The 14,227-nt window shown below is 36.3% G+C and overlaps 2 protein-coding genes across 3 annotated transcripts in view; both read left to right on the plus strand.

Annotated features, from left to right (window-relative positions):
• LOC122529986 (paramyosin, long form-like) overlaps nucleotides 1–13,928 on the plus strand; it is a 21,920-nt gene extending 7,992 nt beyond the window's left edge. Inside the window, exons 5-16 of one of the 2 annotated variants that reach the window (XR_006306891.1) lie at nucleotides 1,776–2,013; nucleotides 2,184–2,303; nucleotides 2,393–2,542; nucleotides 2,817–2,963; nucleotides 3,304–3,520; nucleotides 3,928–4,055; nucleotides 4,286–4,398; nucleotides 10,353–10,548; nucleotides 11,057–11,185; nucleotides 11,847–12,218; nucleotides 12,459–12,917; nucleotides 13,151–13,928. Coding sequence is in view for 1 of the 2 variants with exons in the window: in XM_043656646.1 (XP_043512581.1) it covers nucleotides 1,776–2,013; nucleotides 2,184–2,303; nucleotides 2,393–2,542; nucleotides 2,817–2,963; nucleotides 3,304–3,520; nucleotides 3,928–4,055; nucleotides 4,286–4,398; nucleotides 10,353–10,548; nucleotides 11,057–11,185; nucleotides 11,847–12,218; nucleotides 12,459–12,851 (2,203 nt within the window). In the remaining variant the exon portion in view is untranslated. Of the gene's footprint in view, nucleotides 1–1,775; nucleotides 2,014–2,183; nucleotides 2,304–2,392; nucleotides 2,543–2,816; nucleotides 2,964–3,303; nucleotides 3,521–3,927; nucleotides 4,056–4,285; nucleotides 4,399–10,352; nucleotides 10,549–11,056; nucleotides 11,186–11,846; nucleotides 12,219–12,458; nucleotides 12,921–13,150 lie in introns of those variants that run through there. The other variant, XM_043656646.1, reaches the window with a different exon arrangement.
• On the plus strand, nucleotides 6,232–9,648 carry LOC122530077 (paramyosin, short form-like). Its single transcript, XM_043656763.1, has 3 exons — nucleotides 6,232–6,382; nucleotides 6,475–7,173; nucleotides 8,923–9,648. Exons 2-3 carry the CDS (start codon nucleotides 6,865–6,867, stop codon nucleotides 9,484–9,486), a joined length of 873 nt encoding a protein of 290 aa, XP_043512698.1. The 5' UTR covers nucleotides 6,232–6,382; nucleotides 6,475–6,864; the 3' UTR covers nucleotides 9,487–9,648.
• Nucleotides 13,929–14,227: the final 299 nt, after the last annotated feature.

A 14,227-nucleotide genomic window follows, 5' to 3' on the forward strand; every position in this document is an offset into this window, starting at 1 on the left:
AACGCGTTAAACGATAAAAATTCGAGAAGTCAGAATTCAACGAATCGGTAAAAAAAAAAAAAAAAAAAAAAAAATTCGCAAGTTTCCTTATTTCCCTCCGCGTTCATCCTCCGCTTTTTTATCCACCCAACTTTCGCAACTCTCCCCTTTACGACTTTCTATCCCTCCTTCTCTCTCCTGCTTCACATCCCTTCCTACTGCTCTTATACGTTTTTATTCTGCTGGTTCCCCCCGCGAGACGCTTTGCTCGCACAGCAGCCACTCGGCTTATGACTATTTTTAACCGTGCGAGTCGCGCGGCAATCCACAACCCTACGTTGCCGCGCCATATTAGTACAGGCGACCGGCCCGAATCCCCACTATCCACAGAATCGGCCGACACCTTATACCCTCTCTGTGTTACGTGTAGGTGGACCACCGATATCGCAGCAATTCCATCCTCCCTATCACTTTATCCGTTCGTGTATCTTACTTCTATCTTGAGATTTTTTTAGGATAAATTCGAAGGGGAAGGGGGAGGAGCAAGATAGTTCAAAAGTTCGATTTCGAAAGATTAAAAGAGGAAGGAAGGTTCAATCGAGGAGGTTTCTCATTCGTAAATCGAATATTTAAATAAACGGTTGAACGGTATCGCATATTTGTTTTACGGTGAGGTTCGATTTAATATCTAAAATTTATCCCCTTCGTCATGCATGTAAAAGTATTTGGTTTAAACAGAATTTATACTTTATTAGTTTAGAAGTTTTAGCTGATTTTGGGCTTGAAAATTTATTATTGTAATGGAACGTTACTGAGAATTTTTAATATTGGGTGAGTATGAAATTTTTTGAACATAGTATATTAATTTATTGGTAAATGTAGATGGTAATTTCAAAGAAAATTATTATTCCCAATTAAGGATAGTTCACTTGATTATTTCATATGTTACACATGTGTTATAAACACATAATTACAAAAGAGTCCTTTGGATAGTTTCTTCGAATATTTTATACCTTCAAATATTTTACGTACAACTCATAATTCTATTTATAAAAAATAATATCAACTTCTTGTTCTTTTTTGTTTGGAGAAAACGACACATACAAAACACATTTCCTGATTTCCGGATTAGTAAACTTAAAAAGGTTAATCATTTTTCTTTAGGATTAACGACGATCTAGAAATAACCAATGTTTGATGATTTAGATAAATGGACGAAACATTCGTTTCACTCTGTTCGCTGAAACAATTTTGCAAGATGTTGTTTTTGGAGGGAAAGATTCCAACTGCTGTTTTCGTTGGCACTGTTATACGATGTATAATGATTAACGATGATATTCTATGAAATTTCGTTCGCATTCTTTATGGATTCGTAAGAATAGTCAGAAAGTAGTCATTAGTGAAAGATGTAGAAACAGAAAAATAGTAAAAAAAAAAAAAAGAAATAAAATCACGTTGCTAATTTTTAAGTTAAAAAAATAAAGTACAAACGTAAATTGAATAATTTAAGGCTCTAAATAGCCTCTGTCTACGTTATTTTTACATTAATTAAATATCCATAAATCAAATATTATAATAGTAATATAATACAATATTATATCGTTAAAATTTTTGTGATTTAAAGTTCAAACAATAAAGTAAAAACTAAAATGTTACTTTGCTCGATTCGAAATGTATTATCAAATGCTTCAACTTAGAAATACCATTCGTATCCACAACTAGAAAAAAATAAAATGAACTCTATCGGAAACTCATCTAGGACTCTGCTATATGATTCTGACTGACAATATTTTCAGAGCTGACAAGGAAAAATCAAAGTTTCAACAGGAGGTATACGAACTTCTCGCTCAGCTCGATAGTGTCACCAAAGAGAAGGTGCTGTCGATAAAGACCGTGGAGAAACTCGAGGTGCACGTGGCCGAGCTTAACGTGAAGATTGAAGAACTGAATCGTACCATCATCGACATCACCAATCATAAAACTAGAATCTCACAGGAAAATATCGAGTTAACGAAAGAAGTGCAAGACTTGAAGGTAAATAATCTCACGTCTAGCATTTGTCGTATCTACATTTATTTATCATATATTATCTTTTTTATATCGACGAACAGAAAAGAATTTTTCCAAACTTTTGAAGAATAGTTGCAACAAACTCCAACATTTTATTGCGGCATCGATTTTCAGAACAATTTGTTTTATCGTAGGTCAACATCGAGAATGTTGTCTACTTGAAAACGCAACTGGTAGGTCAACTGGAAGATGCTCGCCGTCGTCTCGAGGATGAGGATCGTCGTCGTTCATTGGTCGAAGCTTCCTTACATCAGGTACGCGTCTCTTTCATTTTTTATAATATTAACACACGCAAATTGCATTTATTTACGCAAAACTTACTATGTAACGAAACTGTCAACAGGTGGAATCGGAATTGGAATCCGTTCGCATTCAGTTGGAAGAAGAATCGGAGGCTCGTTTGGACATCGAACGCCAATTGGTCAAGGCGAATGGCGAGGTGCAAGTTTGGAGATCGAAGTATGAAACCGAAGCTAACGCTCGTGCCGAAGAGGTAATTAGGAAGAAAAAAACAATGATTCATAGAATTGCCGCCTTTTTGACATTGGTCTTCCAATGTTTTTATTTTTAATAACAAATTATCTTGAATACGATTCGTTTTATACTTTATTTTTACATACGTAGAAATGTACTTCATCTGAAATCGCTTAGTTTCTCAATCAGTTCATACATAAATTACTTTTTAATTGATAAGTAAGCACCGTATATAACTGTTACGTAGAATGTCTGTCAGTTTCAATCTTTGAGCCACATTTGGAATTTTACAGGTGGAAGAATTGCGTCGCAAGTACGGAGCTCGCATTCAGGAACAAGAAGAGCAAATTGAAACTCTGCTCGTGAAGATCAACAATCTCGAGAAGCAGAAATCCCGCCTCCAATCTGAAGTAGAGGTGCTGATCATCGACTTGGAGAAGGTACGGTTTTAAGAATTTTTATTGTTATTTAAGACATTTCTTGGAAACTTGCAAGTGTTACTTCTACAAAGTTTACTTTTCAAAAGTTATCGAATACATTTATTAACTCCCGTATGTTTGAATAAATTAAATTAAATTAGACATTAAATATAACTCCACGAAAATATAACCCAAAGGCAAATATTAAGTTACGATTAAAATTTTTGATGAATTTTTAATTTGTTTGTGTCTACCAACTATGGAATAATATAATTGATTCGGTAAGAGTTTACAATTTTCAACCTGCGCGAAACTTTAATTTCCAACGTAATATATTGATGAATTGATAAACTCTTTTAAGGCCAATGGAACAGCTCGCGAATTGCAAAAACGCGTGGACCACCTGGAGAAGATCAATCTGGAACTCAAGGCTCGTTTGGATGAAAGCGTGGCTTTGTATGAACAAAGTCAACGTGATCTCCGTAACAAACAGCAGGAACTCCAGCGTACTAATGCCGAACTCGACAAGACACGCGAGCTGAAAGATCAATTGGCTCGTGAAAACAAGAAACTGGGAGGTGAGCAATTTCACGAAACTTCAACTTAACTGATCGATACTATTTTCATTAAACGTACGAAAGAATACAATAATTTGATGAAAATGACGAACATTATCTCAGAGTAGATATCTCTTAAGAAATGTACAAAAGTACAAAAGTACAAAAGTTATTGACCATTAGTGTTTTTATTTATTTGTGAAAATTATGACAATCTGAATTTAGATTTTAATTTTGAAAATTTCAATCTAACTTAAAGTTCCAGCCTTTATCGCGCAAAGTATAGTGTGTAAGATGAAATAAAGTCATTATGATTTACAATCTGCGAGTCGATTTGAAGATTGAAATTTCTTTTATCCGGAGGAATGTACATATTAATTGTTTATCTTTGAAATGTAGGAATAATTTTATATCAATTATTTTTTTAGATGATTTGAACGACGCCAAGAACCAGCTGTCTGATATGAATCGCAGACTTCACGAACTGGAACTTGAACTTCGCCGATTGGAGAACGAACGTGAGGAACTTGCTGCCGCCTATAAAGAAGCTGAAGCAGTAAGTGGCAGCGTATTTATTTCAGTATTTCGAAATTCTCAAATTTTTTAAAATATGCATCATTGATTATAACTGATTGATTCTCATCAGTACTTGAATTTTATCGAAAAGTACAGACTAATGGAAGATTAGTAAAGATTACTGGATACTATTACAATGTTACTCAATCATAAAAAAGAAACTGCAAAGTTCAAAATATAGAATCTACTGTAAAAGAAAATTGATGACAGGGACGCAAGATTGAAGAACAGCGCGCTCAGAGACTGTCCTCTGAATTGACCCAGCTTCGTCATGACTACGAACGCCGCCTAACTGAGAAGGATGAAGAAATCGAGATCATTCGGTAAGTAAGAAAATTGTGCTTGCTGTGCTTTTCTTCAAATTATCGGTTCGAATTGCGTGTTACAACTTAACATCAGTAATTTACAGTTTCTTTGTACTAATACTGTTGTTAGTTCCACGATAATACTATTTGCAAATGCGCGACTGACAGTGAATAGTTTCCAGGTGATGTATGTATTATTCGCTAGTAACAATATACATTTATTCTAAATTTAATTGGCAACTTTATTTGAAAATATTGAAACTGTGGTACAATGTGTTTTATGTACCTTCGCTTTTCTGTCATGTACGTAGAGTTATATACAATACCTTCTGTCTTTTCTGTCAAAAGAGCAATCGATTCAAGTGAAACATTTATAATTGCAAAACGCGGAGATAGTTGAACCAAGACTTAGATGAATAGGCAGTCAGAAGGCGGCTATTTCTATTCGATGAAATCGAATATTCTCTGAAGTTGATAAATCAATATTTTACAACATCTCTGACAAAGAATTCTAAAAGTGCTTGTGGGTTATATCTGTGTGGTCACTAAATATAAAATTAGAAAATATATCCTACGTATAATAATAAAAGGCTAATTCTACAAATTAAATAATTTTTTCCAATTAAAAAAATTAACTTCATTGCAATCAAAAAATACAATAACATTGTATGATTTGTATCGTATTCACACACACATTTATTCGAGCAAGTGAATTATAGAAAATTCGTAACTCAGTGTGCTTTTAAAACACATTTAAAAGAAGAAAAATATCAAGAAAAACAGGAAGTATGAATTTTTATCTACTTGACCGTGATGTAATCGACTTTATTTTCGGTATAACCTCTTGGTAGATCAACTATTTGAAGATTTGACTAATTTTATCATCGAAAAAACCCACGACGGCTTCCTCAGACATTCGAAGAAATAATTGTAATTTAATTATCTACTTATTAAAAAAAAAATCTAACGAGAATGTAAATACAAAAAGTACAATCAAAAGTCACATACATTTGTACAAAAGTACAAAATCATGGATTGCCAAATGTGAATAATCATCGAACGTGAATCGAACGTAACTTCTTCTTGGCTCGAGTGTCATCGGTATCGATATTGCATGCCAGATGGTCGAAATATTGATGATCTAACTATGTATGAATATAGTTTAGAAGCACGTATTACGAATGAGGAAATCATTTTTCTTCTTGCCTAAAGATATATATATATATATATATATATATATATATATATATATATTGATTATATCACTGTGAATGTAATTTTTAAAAAACACGTGCTACGAAGAAGGAAATATATTTCTTACGAAGTATAAATTTAAAAATGGGGAAAACGATTAAAGAATATTTAGAAAATACTGAATTAAAAAAAGAGGAGAACTATTGAAAATTTTCTAGAATTTTACGACACTGAATATCTTGTTGTAATATACTTTGTCGTTTTAATCATAGAAGAATTAGAATATTTATTGAAAAAGACAACTACATATTATGTTGTGTAAACGCATAATATCTAGTTTTTGAAAAACATCTTTTCAGAAAGTGAAGAGTCTGCTTAAAAAAATCACAACTATAAAGTAACACTTCATAGTCAAAATTTGTTTACGTGGAACATGACATAAACTGGAAAAATATATATTTATGCCTTCAAAGAAACGATATTAATATATACGTCATTAATATCAACGGTTTTTAACGAAACTTTAAAGAATATCAATTGTATCAGTTCTACAATGGTATAAACAATATCATTGTGGGTCATTAATTGAGGATGATGCATAAACAGTGCGCAATACGACTATTAATAAACGTCGTTCAACACCGTTCAGTCACGATCTAATTATTATTCGGGAGGTGCTGATTGGTCGTTCCCAATGTGGCAATCGTAAGAAAAAGCTACAAAAGATACCAGCGCACTTGACCGGCCCAATTTTTCTCGACCGTTTCGTAGCAAGTGTCACCTCCGGTTGTTCGACAATGAAAAATCCGTGAGTAGGAAATCAGGAAGTTTCCCGTAAAAACGAAATCCTGTATCTAACACGTTTAACTCCATGAATGCAACCCTTTCTATTCAAGGTAGATGTTGGATGAAACATTAACAATACCCACAAAAATACTCAAAATAAACGTTTTGAGGAAACAAGTTGTCGGTGGTCGATATCTCCCAGCGAAGATTGACATTTGCGTCATCGTACGGTGTAATAATTATAAGAAAGACAGGATTAATAATAATAAAGACAAGAGAGCAGGAGGAATCTAGGATAAATTTTTAACATAGATTTGGAAAATTTCGAATCGTTTCAACGAAGAGAATTTGTTGAGAATCGAGGCAAATAAAGAGAACTAAAGTTCCAAAAGACTCGTTAAAAGTAGTCGAGAACGTGCAACAAATTCCTCAATTTTCCAAAAAGGAATTGCCGAGTGAATCGAAAAACTTGGAGGAACCCAAGGAACCGAAAGACGAACGAAAATGCAAGGTCCCACGCCGCTAACGTACGTATCCACGAAGCCAAGGTGGAAACACTGGCCAACCTACATTTACGACAAGGACTACAGTTACGGAGTCAATTTCTATCAACCGATGCCGGAGTATATCGATCGCCAAGGTCGAAATTTCTCGTTATCAAGCGATTATCGAAGCCACAGATCGCAATTACCCTGGTCGGATGGTAGAGCTTTATGGGAGAACAGGCCTGTAGAGACATACCCGAGACGCGAACTGATCAGTCGGGCAATCGACGCGGAGGACGAGGCCAGGGATCATCTGTCCCACTTCAAGGTACGAGACGAGATCGGAGAGTGAAAGTCGAGCCGGCTCGAGCGTGGAAAAGCGGTCAATTCACGCGGTTAGGCGCCTTCGTGACTGGTTGACCTTTTCGTTCGCTAAATTTGGCGCCACGGAAGGGGCTGCTTCGACGTGGACGATGCTTTACACGCCGTCGAATGCCTAACGAGGCTGCTCCTGTCTTTTGACCAGACCTCTGTCAATCAAACGTGCGTTTCGAATTCCTCTTGGGAGGAATGTCACGGTCGCTGGGCATCGATTTGGTGACTCGGGTGGGGCTTGTAATTTTGGCGAATGGGTCTCGAGTTTGAGAATTCGACTTGGAGGTGATGGACGTGGGGTGAAAGTTGATTTAGGTCTTGTTTCAAGAGTTAAGATTTTGGATCGCGATTCTTTGGAAACATTAAAATATATATATAAAACATATAAAAAAAAATATATATATATATTTTAATATAATAAAATGTACATATATTAGGTCATTTCTTAAGCAATGAGAGTTGAATTTAGGGGGAAAAGATAATTTAGAATTAGCAAAAATATGGCGAATATTTTGGGATATTTTAAAATTTAAACACATTAAATCGCTATATTTTATGTATTTTAAATTTTTAAACAATGCAACATAGTCAAATCGAACAATTGGCACTATATTCTTGAACAACCGTGTTATTATTTAGATAGTATTCTAAATATACAAGTTAAATTAAAATCTATTACTTGCTTGTTTCTATAAGATAAAATAGATATAATCCATTTCTTTGGTAATGGCCATTTCTATATCAATTATTTTCCAACGTCCTTTTTTCAAACTATTATTTAAAATATAAAAATTTGCTTTTTTATTACGATTTTATACCCTTTTGAAAATATGGCGTCACTTGTACGAACAATTGAAGACGTTCCTCAAATAACAGTAAACATTTAAAAGAACCGTAGATTCATTGTTACATTTTGAAACGCGAATAAACATGTAACGGCGCCGATTATACTATTTCCGAAAGTATCTATTCTACAATCCGATCCAATAACTCGAGCCTGTGACGCCTTGTTGCCGCCCCACTATCACCGAATCTTAATTTAACACGGTCACGGCGAGCCACTGGCAGAAAATCTTCGACGTAAAATAAAATCTAGCTGCGCGATAGAAAGCAGGTAATTCCCAAATTTCTCATTGTTATTAATATCGTCCAACTTTTGCCTCCGTTATTACACTATAGAGAGCCGATATCTACTACTTTGACAGAAAATAAAAATATATCGCGGAAGTGGTAATATCTGGCAGCCATTCGAACCGTTCGGTGGATTAGTGTGGAAGCCACGAAACGAGTCGGGACGCAACTCTCAAGGGTGCCAAGTCTCGCGGCGCGTACATTAAAAAATCCATCTCGCGTTTCGTGTGTCCCGGGGCCGGGAAGCCAGCACTCCGCTCCGATTGGCAGTCGTTCTCGAGTCTCTAGAAAGAGTCGATCGAGAGTGTGCTCGGTCACTTTCGAATTCTGGACCGTCGTTGCTAAGTTTAGGCCGAGCCGTGATTGCCCTCAGACGGGCAGGGAACGATCGTAGGAAAAGGTCGCTTGTTCGCGAAAACCACTACTCGCAAGTCGCTTTCGCTCTCCGTTTCACTATAATTTCCTATTTCTCGCGATCGTCGCGGTTAATCGCGGTCAATCGAATGTAACGATCGGAAACAGCCAGCACAGCAAACACAGGGACTGACTTGCTGCCTTTGCCTTCCCGAAGATAGCGAATCGGTCCAACTTCAGCTTCTCGAAAGTCTCTGAGGCTAGTCACGTGACCAGAGAAATATTCCCGCGAAAACCAGAGGAAATCAAACCTCCGTCAAACTTGCTCCTGCTCGTGGAGAGTGCACGCGTGAAATCCGCAAGAGAGCGTGAAATGGCCAACATCAATATGCGATCGTTGAGAGACGTGCAGACCATAGCCGAGATAGAAGAGAAGCTCAATCAAGGGCAAAGTCTGCGTGGTAAATCAGCCAGAGCGATCGGTTTCCATCTAACAGCGGAATCGCTGAAGAAGCTGAACAGAAGTCAAGAATTGGCTGATATTCGGAAGAAGGAAACTGCGTCAGCAAATTATTTGCTGGACAGCAGAGATCGGCTGAGGATCTTGGAAGAGAAGACGAGGTATTTGGACGAGGATGATCTGACCGCGCCGTTGAACAGCCTGAGCAGGGAGCTGAAAGGATACGAGGAGAAGTCGAGCAATTACTTCCTGGACAAGAGGTATCGACACCCGACCAGACCGAGACGATTGTACGGATGCCTGGGAATCAGGCCCGCTTAAAAAGGATGGAAATTCTAGTAGATTAGTTAATTGTGTGGGTAAGACTAATGTGACACGAAACAATGAAGAGAATAAACGATAAATGGGAAGTAATTATACTGTCGTTTAATCCTCGGAGCTTGTAGACGCAGATTAAACGAAAATGTATCGATTTAAATGAAATTTTGGTTTATTTTTTTTTTCATTCCTAAAAATTTGTTTATTGAAATTTTAGAACATCAACGGATTCTCACAACGAGGTTCACTCTTACATAAGATAATGATCATCTTTCTCTAAATGTCTCAATCATCAAATATTTTTTATTTTTTAGACTTCGATTCTTTGTTTCTACTTGACATTCAATTTTCATTTAAATTTTAAGGTAGCTACGAACATCTTTGACATCAAATGAAATTAATCATCATTTTTCTCTAAAGCGTCGAGCGAAACGTTGGAACATTGAAATAAATTACGCGCATCTTCCTTGTTACATAAATACACTTTCCACTTGTGATAATACAAATGGTAATGCTTCTGAAATCAACGCATCCATTGCCAAGCTAACTATTGCATCGTAACATCCAAACTAACGCTGCATCGAAATAGACAAAAGCACAAAGAATCCCCAACCAATGTGTTTCAAAACACCCCCGGTAATCTAATACTCATTGCGCTACTAAATATATTGCTGGTAAAATGTCAGATATTTCTAAATGCGTTAACCTTCGGTGAATGGTGCGATTCTCTCGCAAACGTGGTAGCAATGACAGAAAGGCATGGATCCAAAATTCTTGCTGTTATCACCTGGAAACAATAATCTGGTTTGAAACCCTATAAAACGATTGTAAGGGGTGGTCGTATGTTCACACAAAATGAAATAAATTAGCAAACAGACCAGTATCGAGATCGAGCAGCTGAACGCCCGCGTGGTCGAGGCGGAGACAAAGTTGAAGACCGAGGTGCAACGCGTAAAGAAGAAGCTGCAAGTCCAGATCACCGAGCTGGAACTGTCCTTGGATGTTGCCAACAAGAACAACATCGACTTACAGAAGACCATCAAGAAGCAATCGCTCACATTGACCGTAAGTAGAATATGTATTTTTGTCGACGCGTTGATCGAATATATATTTCAGATTTTCTTGGTCAAGTACGACGAGGCACGATAAAAAATTACAAAAAAAAAAAAAAAAAAAAAATAGATTGTCATCAACAGCGCATAATTTAACGCATAACTAGTTCTTCGTCACTTTCTGCCGCGACTGACGTAATCATTGCTTTATAAAAATATTCTAATGACTTTTGTTCAAGCGATTCAATGTCACGTGTATATTTTTAATTGAATATTTTCATGTCCCTTTTTAATTTAGTTTTGAATTTTTGCCAGAGAGGTTAATTCTTAGCACTGAATATACCAATGAAATTATTTCTGATTCGATACACAGGACTGTCACCCATCTGTAGATGATGACAGCCTTACGGAAAGTTATTCATCGTTCAGATATGGGTGACAGGTGGTAGTTGATGTATTGAGAGAGATTGATAGCTGTTTGGCAAGTAATTGTATGTTCTAAATGCTGTGTTATTATGTAGGAACTCCAAGCCCACTACGACGAAGTTCAACGTCAACTACAGGTAACCCTAGACCAACTGGGTATCAGTCAACGACGCCTACAATCATTAACAGCCGAGCTCGAAGAAGTACGCGGCAATTACGAATCTGTAAGTATTGTCCAATTTATCTCATAGAAATTAATATCAAATTAAGTCTTAAGATCTTGCGATAAAATAGAAGTTCTAAGTCGTAGTGAATTTAAATTTTAATTAGATTTAGCTTCAAAGTTTTTAGGTATTCCTTTACTATGCATTCTATTCTAAAGAAATTTTCCACGTTTCGTCATTTTGATACTTTTATCCTTACTAATAACAACTGAATAAACAAAACATAGATAGAATGGGTGAACGAAATGGCGGGTTTTTCCATTCGATAGCTTGAACCAATTGATTTTGAGACAGGCTAAAAATACTCCAGGCGGTAATGCTGAATGCTAACTTGAAATATACCAGGCAGTGACATAAAATTTTGATTTCTTTGCCATTATATCTATTTCTGAATTTAATGTATTATTTAAAAAATTGAGGTACATTAATCGAAATAATATTAACAATTCGATACTTATAACAACAATTACAATATGGAAAAGAAAGTTAATCAAAGTATAATAGAGTTTTTCAAAAATGGAGGAAAAGATCAAAAGGAAATTGACTGCATATTTTGTTTGATACTTTGATTTTAAATTATCTGTCTTTGTTCTACAGTAACCTAACCAGATGACTGCTCTCGGTACAATGATAAATAACATAAATAACAATATTTTCAAAGGCCCTCCGTGCAAAGAGAAGCGTCGAACAGCAATACGAGGAGTCGGTTAGTCGCATCAACGAGTTGACCACCATCAGTGTGAATCTTACTTCATCGAAAGCGAAACTCGAGCAAGAACTGGCTACTCTGGCCGGAGACTACGAAGAAGTGACAAAGGAGTTGAGAGTGAGCGATGAGAGATACCAACGGGTACAAAATGAATTGAAGCACACCGTCGAAATCCTGCACGAGGAACAAGAACGTATTGTTAAGATCGAGTCTATCAAGAAGTCTCTTGAAATTGAAGTGAAGAACTTGTCTGTGAGACTGGAGGAAGTGGAGGCCAACGCCATCGTCGGTGGCAAGCGCATTATCAGTAAACTCGAAGCTAGGGTGAGTCGAAATTTTTTTACTACTTCTTTTGCCAAAAATATTTCTAAGCAAATTTATCTAAATTATCCTCAATCTTTTTATACAATTTCTAACAGCGTTGATCGAATAACTAACGTTAAAAGACATCGAATTTTTGAAATAACATTAAAAAATTCACATGTATTTCGCAAAATAACCAAATAATGTGAGACACAAATCCATAAACGTCCAATTCTAATTTTGTACAAATTCTCCTGATAGATCCGCGACTTGGAGCTGGAACTTGACGAAGAGAAACGCCGACACGCCGAGACCGTAAAGATCCTCCGCAAGAAGGAGCGCAATATCAAGGAAGTGATGATCCAAGTAGAGGAAGACGCGAAGAACATCACGTTGTTGCAAGAATCGTTGGATAAAGCGAGCCAGAAAGTGAGCATCTACAAGAGGCAACTGCAAGAGCAGGAGGGCATGTCACAGCAGAGTGTGACCAGGGTTCGCCGGTTCCAACGAGAATTGGAGGCTGCTGAAGACCGAGCTGACACTGCCGAGAGCAACTTGTCTCTAATCCGCGCAAAACATCGCAGCTTCGTTACCACCTCCACCGTGCCCGGTTCTCAGGTATACCTCGTCCAGGAGACGAGGTCTGACCTGTAAAAGCGCCATCGCCATCGACACCCCATCCTTTACCACTTCGAACGCCACCTCGTCGTCATTAAAAACGTATGTATTCAATCAAGAAATTATGTGTAAGTTTGAACCAATTTGATTTCAAGCGAAAATAAAAAAATAACAATATGATTACTTCGACTATCTCGTTTCTTTTACTTTAGAAATAGCGTTAAGGAGTGAATTATTTTTAAGTTTTCATTCTTTCAAATATACGGCGTCCTAGGTACGTGATTACGAAAATAAAATAAAACTTGAAGCAATTATTGTTTCGTGACTGTATACAGGTACAACGAGCAAACGACGAAGAAAAGGAAGAGCCTCGATATATCATCGTAAGTTGAAAGGGCCGAGAAGAGTTTCCAACGGGCCGTACCGTAAACATCGCAAGGAGCAGCGAAAAATAAGAGCAAAAGCGAAAAACGGTGCCATCATATTTAATTGCTTAACGACAATGTCTAACGACCCGTCGTAAATTCGAAACACTTGGCCAACGAAACGCCGTACCCGTCGCAACAAAATAAACAAACGCAAAGATCCAGAAAAGCAAAAACATTAATGAACAAGCAATCATTTTAAAATGCACAACATCGTCGCTATTCGAACAAATGGATTAAATAACCAAAAAAAATGAAAATATATTACACATACATACATATATATAATATATACACGCGAGAGAAAATCAACAACGATTCGTTATATCTTCCTTGTATTTGTTATGTCAGCATCACGAAGCGTAAGGAGTGGATATATTATAAATATATACATAAATAAATAAATGAGGAAAAAAGTAAAAGAAATTAAATAAAAACGCGAGACGTAGATTTAACTTTCTCTCTCTCTCTCTTTCTCTCTCTCTCTTTCTCTCTCTCTCTCTCTCTCTCTCTCTCTCTCCTTACGCATCTTTGATTGCGCGTGTCGCACTTGTATTTAAATGGATTAACTTTAATTCTACTACTATATTATAGATAGGTACTATTGCCCATACACACAACTCTCACTGTACGACATACACGATAACCTGTGTCAAACAATAATTTAATAAATAAACTGAAACACGTATGTATAATGGAATACATTTCCTTCCATAATTTGCGAAATGAGGATTAAACACTAATATCGATATATTCCTCTAACACAACCTGTATCGAAATGTATCAATTTTTTTTGTAATTTTTCTTCTAGTTATGAAAATCCTTTAATCTATCCTTTCTCTATTTTATTCGTTTTATGTTAATAGACAAAAATTTAACACGTCTGAAGCTTAATGTCTTAGGAACAGAAAATATTGTATAAAATATCGTTCTAATATCGTGTTTAGATTTTATTAATTATCTTAATAAACTGTAACTAACGAACCG

The sequence above is a fragment of the Frieseomelitta varia genome, unplaced genomic scaffold (genome assembly GCF_011392965.1).
Source record: "Frieseomelitta varia isolate USP_RPSP 00005682 unplaced genomic scaffold, Fvar_1.2 scaffold_1006, whole genome shotgun sequence".
Taxonomy (NCBI): domain Eukaryota; kingdom Metazoa; phylum Arthropoda; class Insecta; order Hymenoptera; family Apidae; genus Frieseomelitta; species Frieseomelitta varia.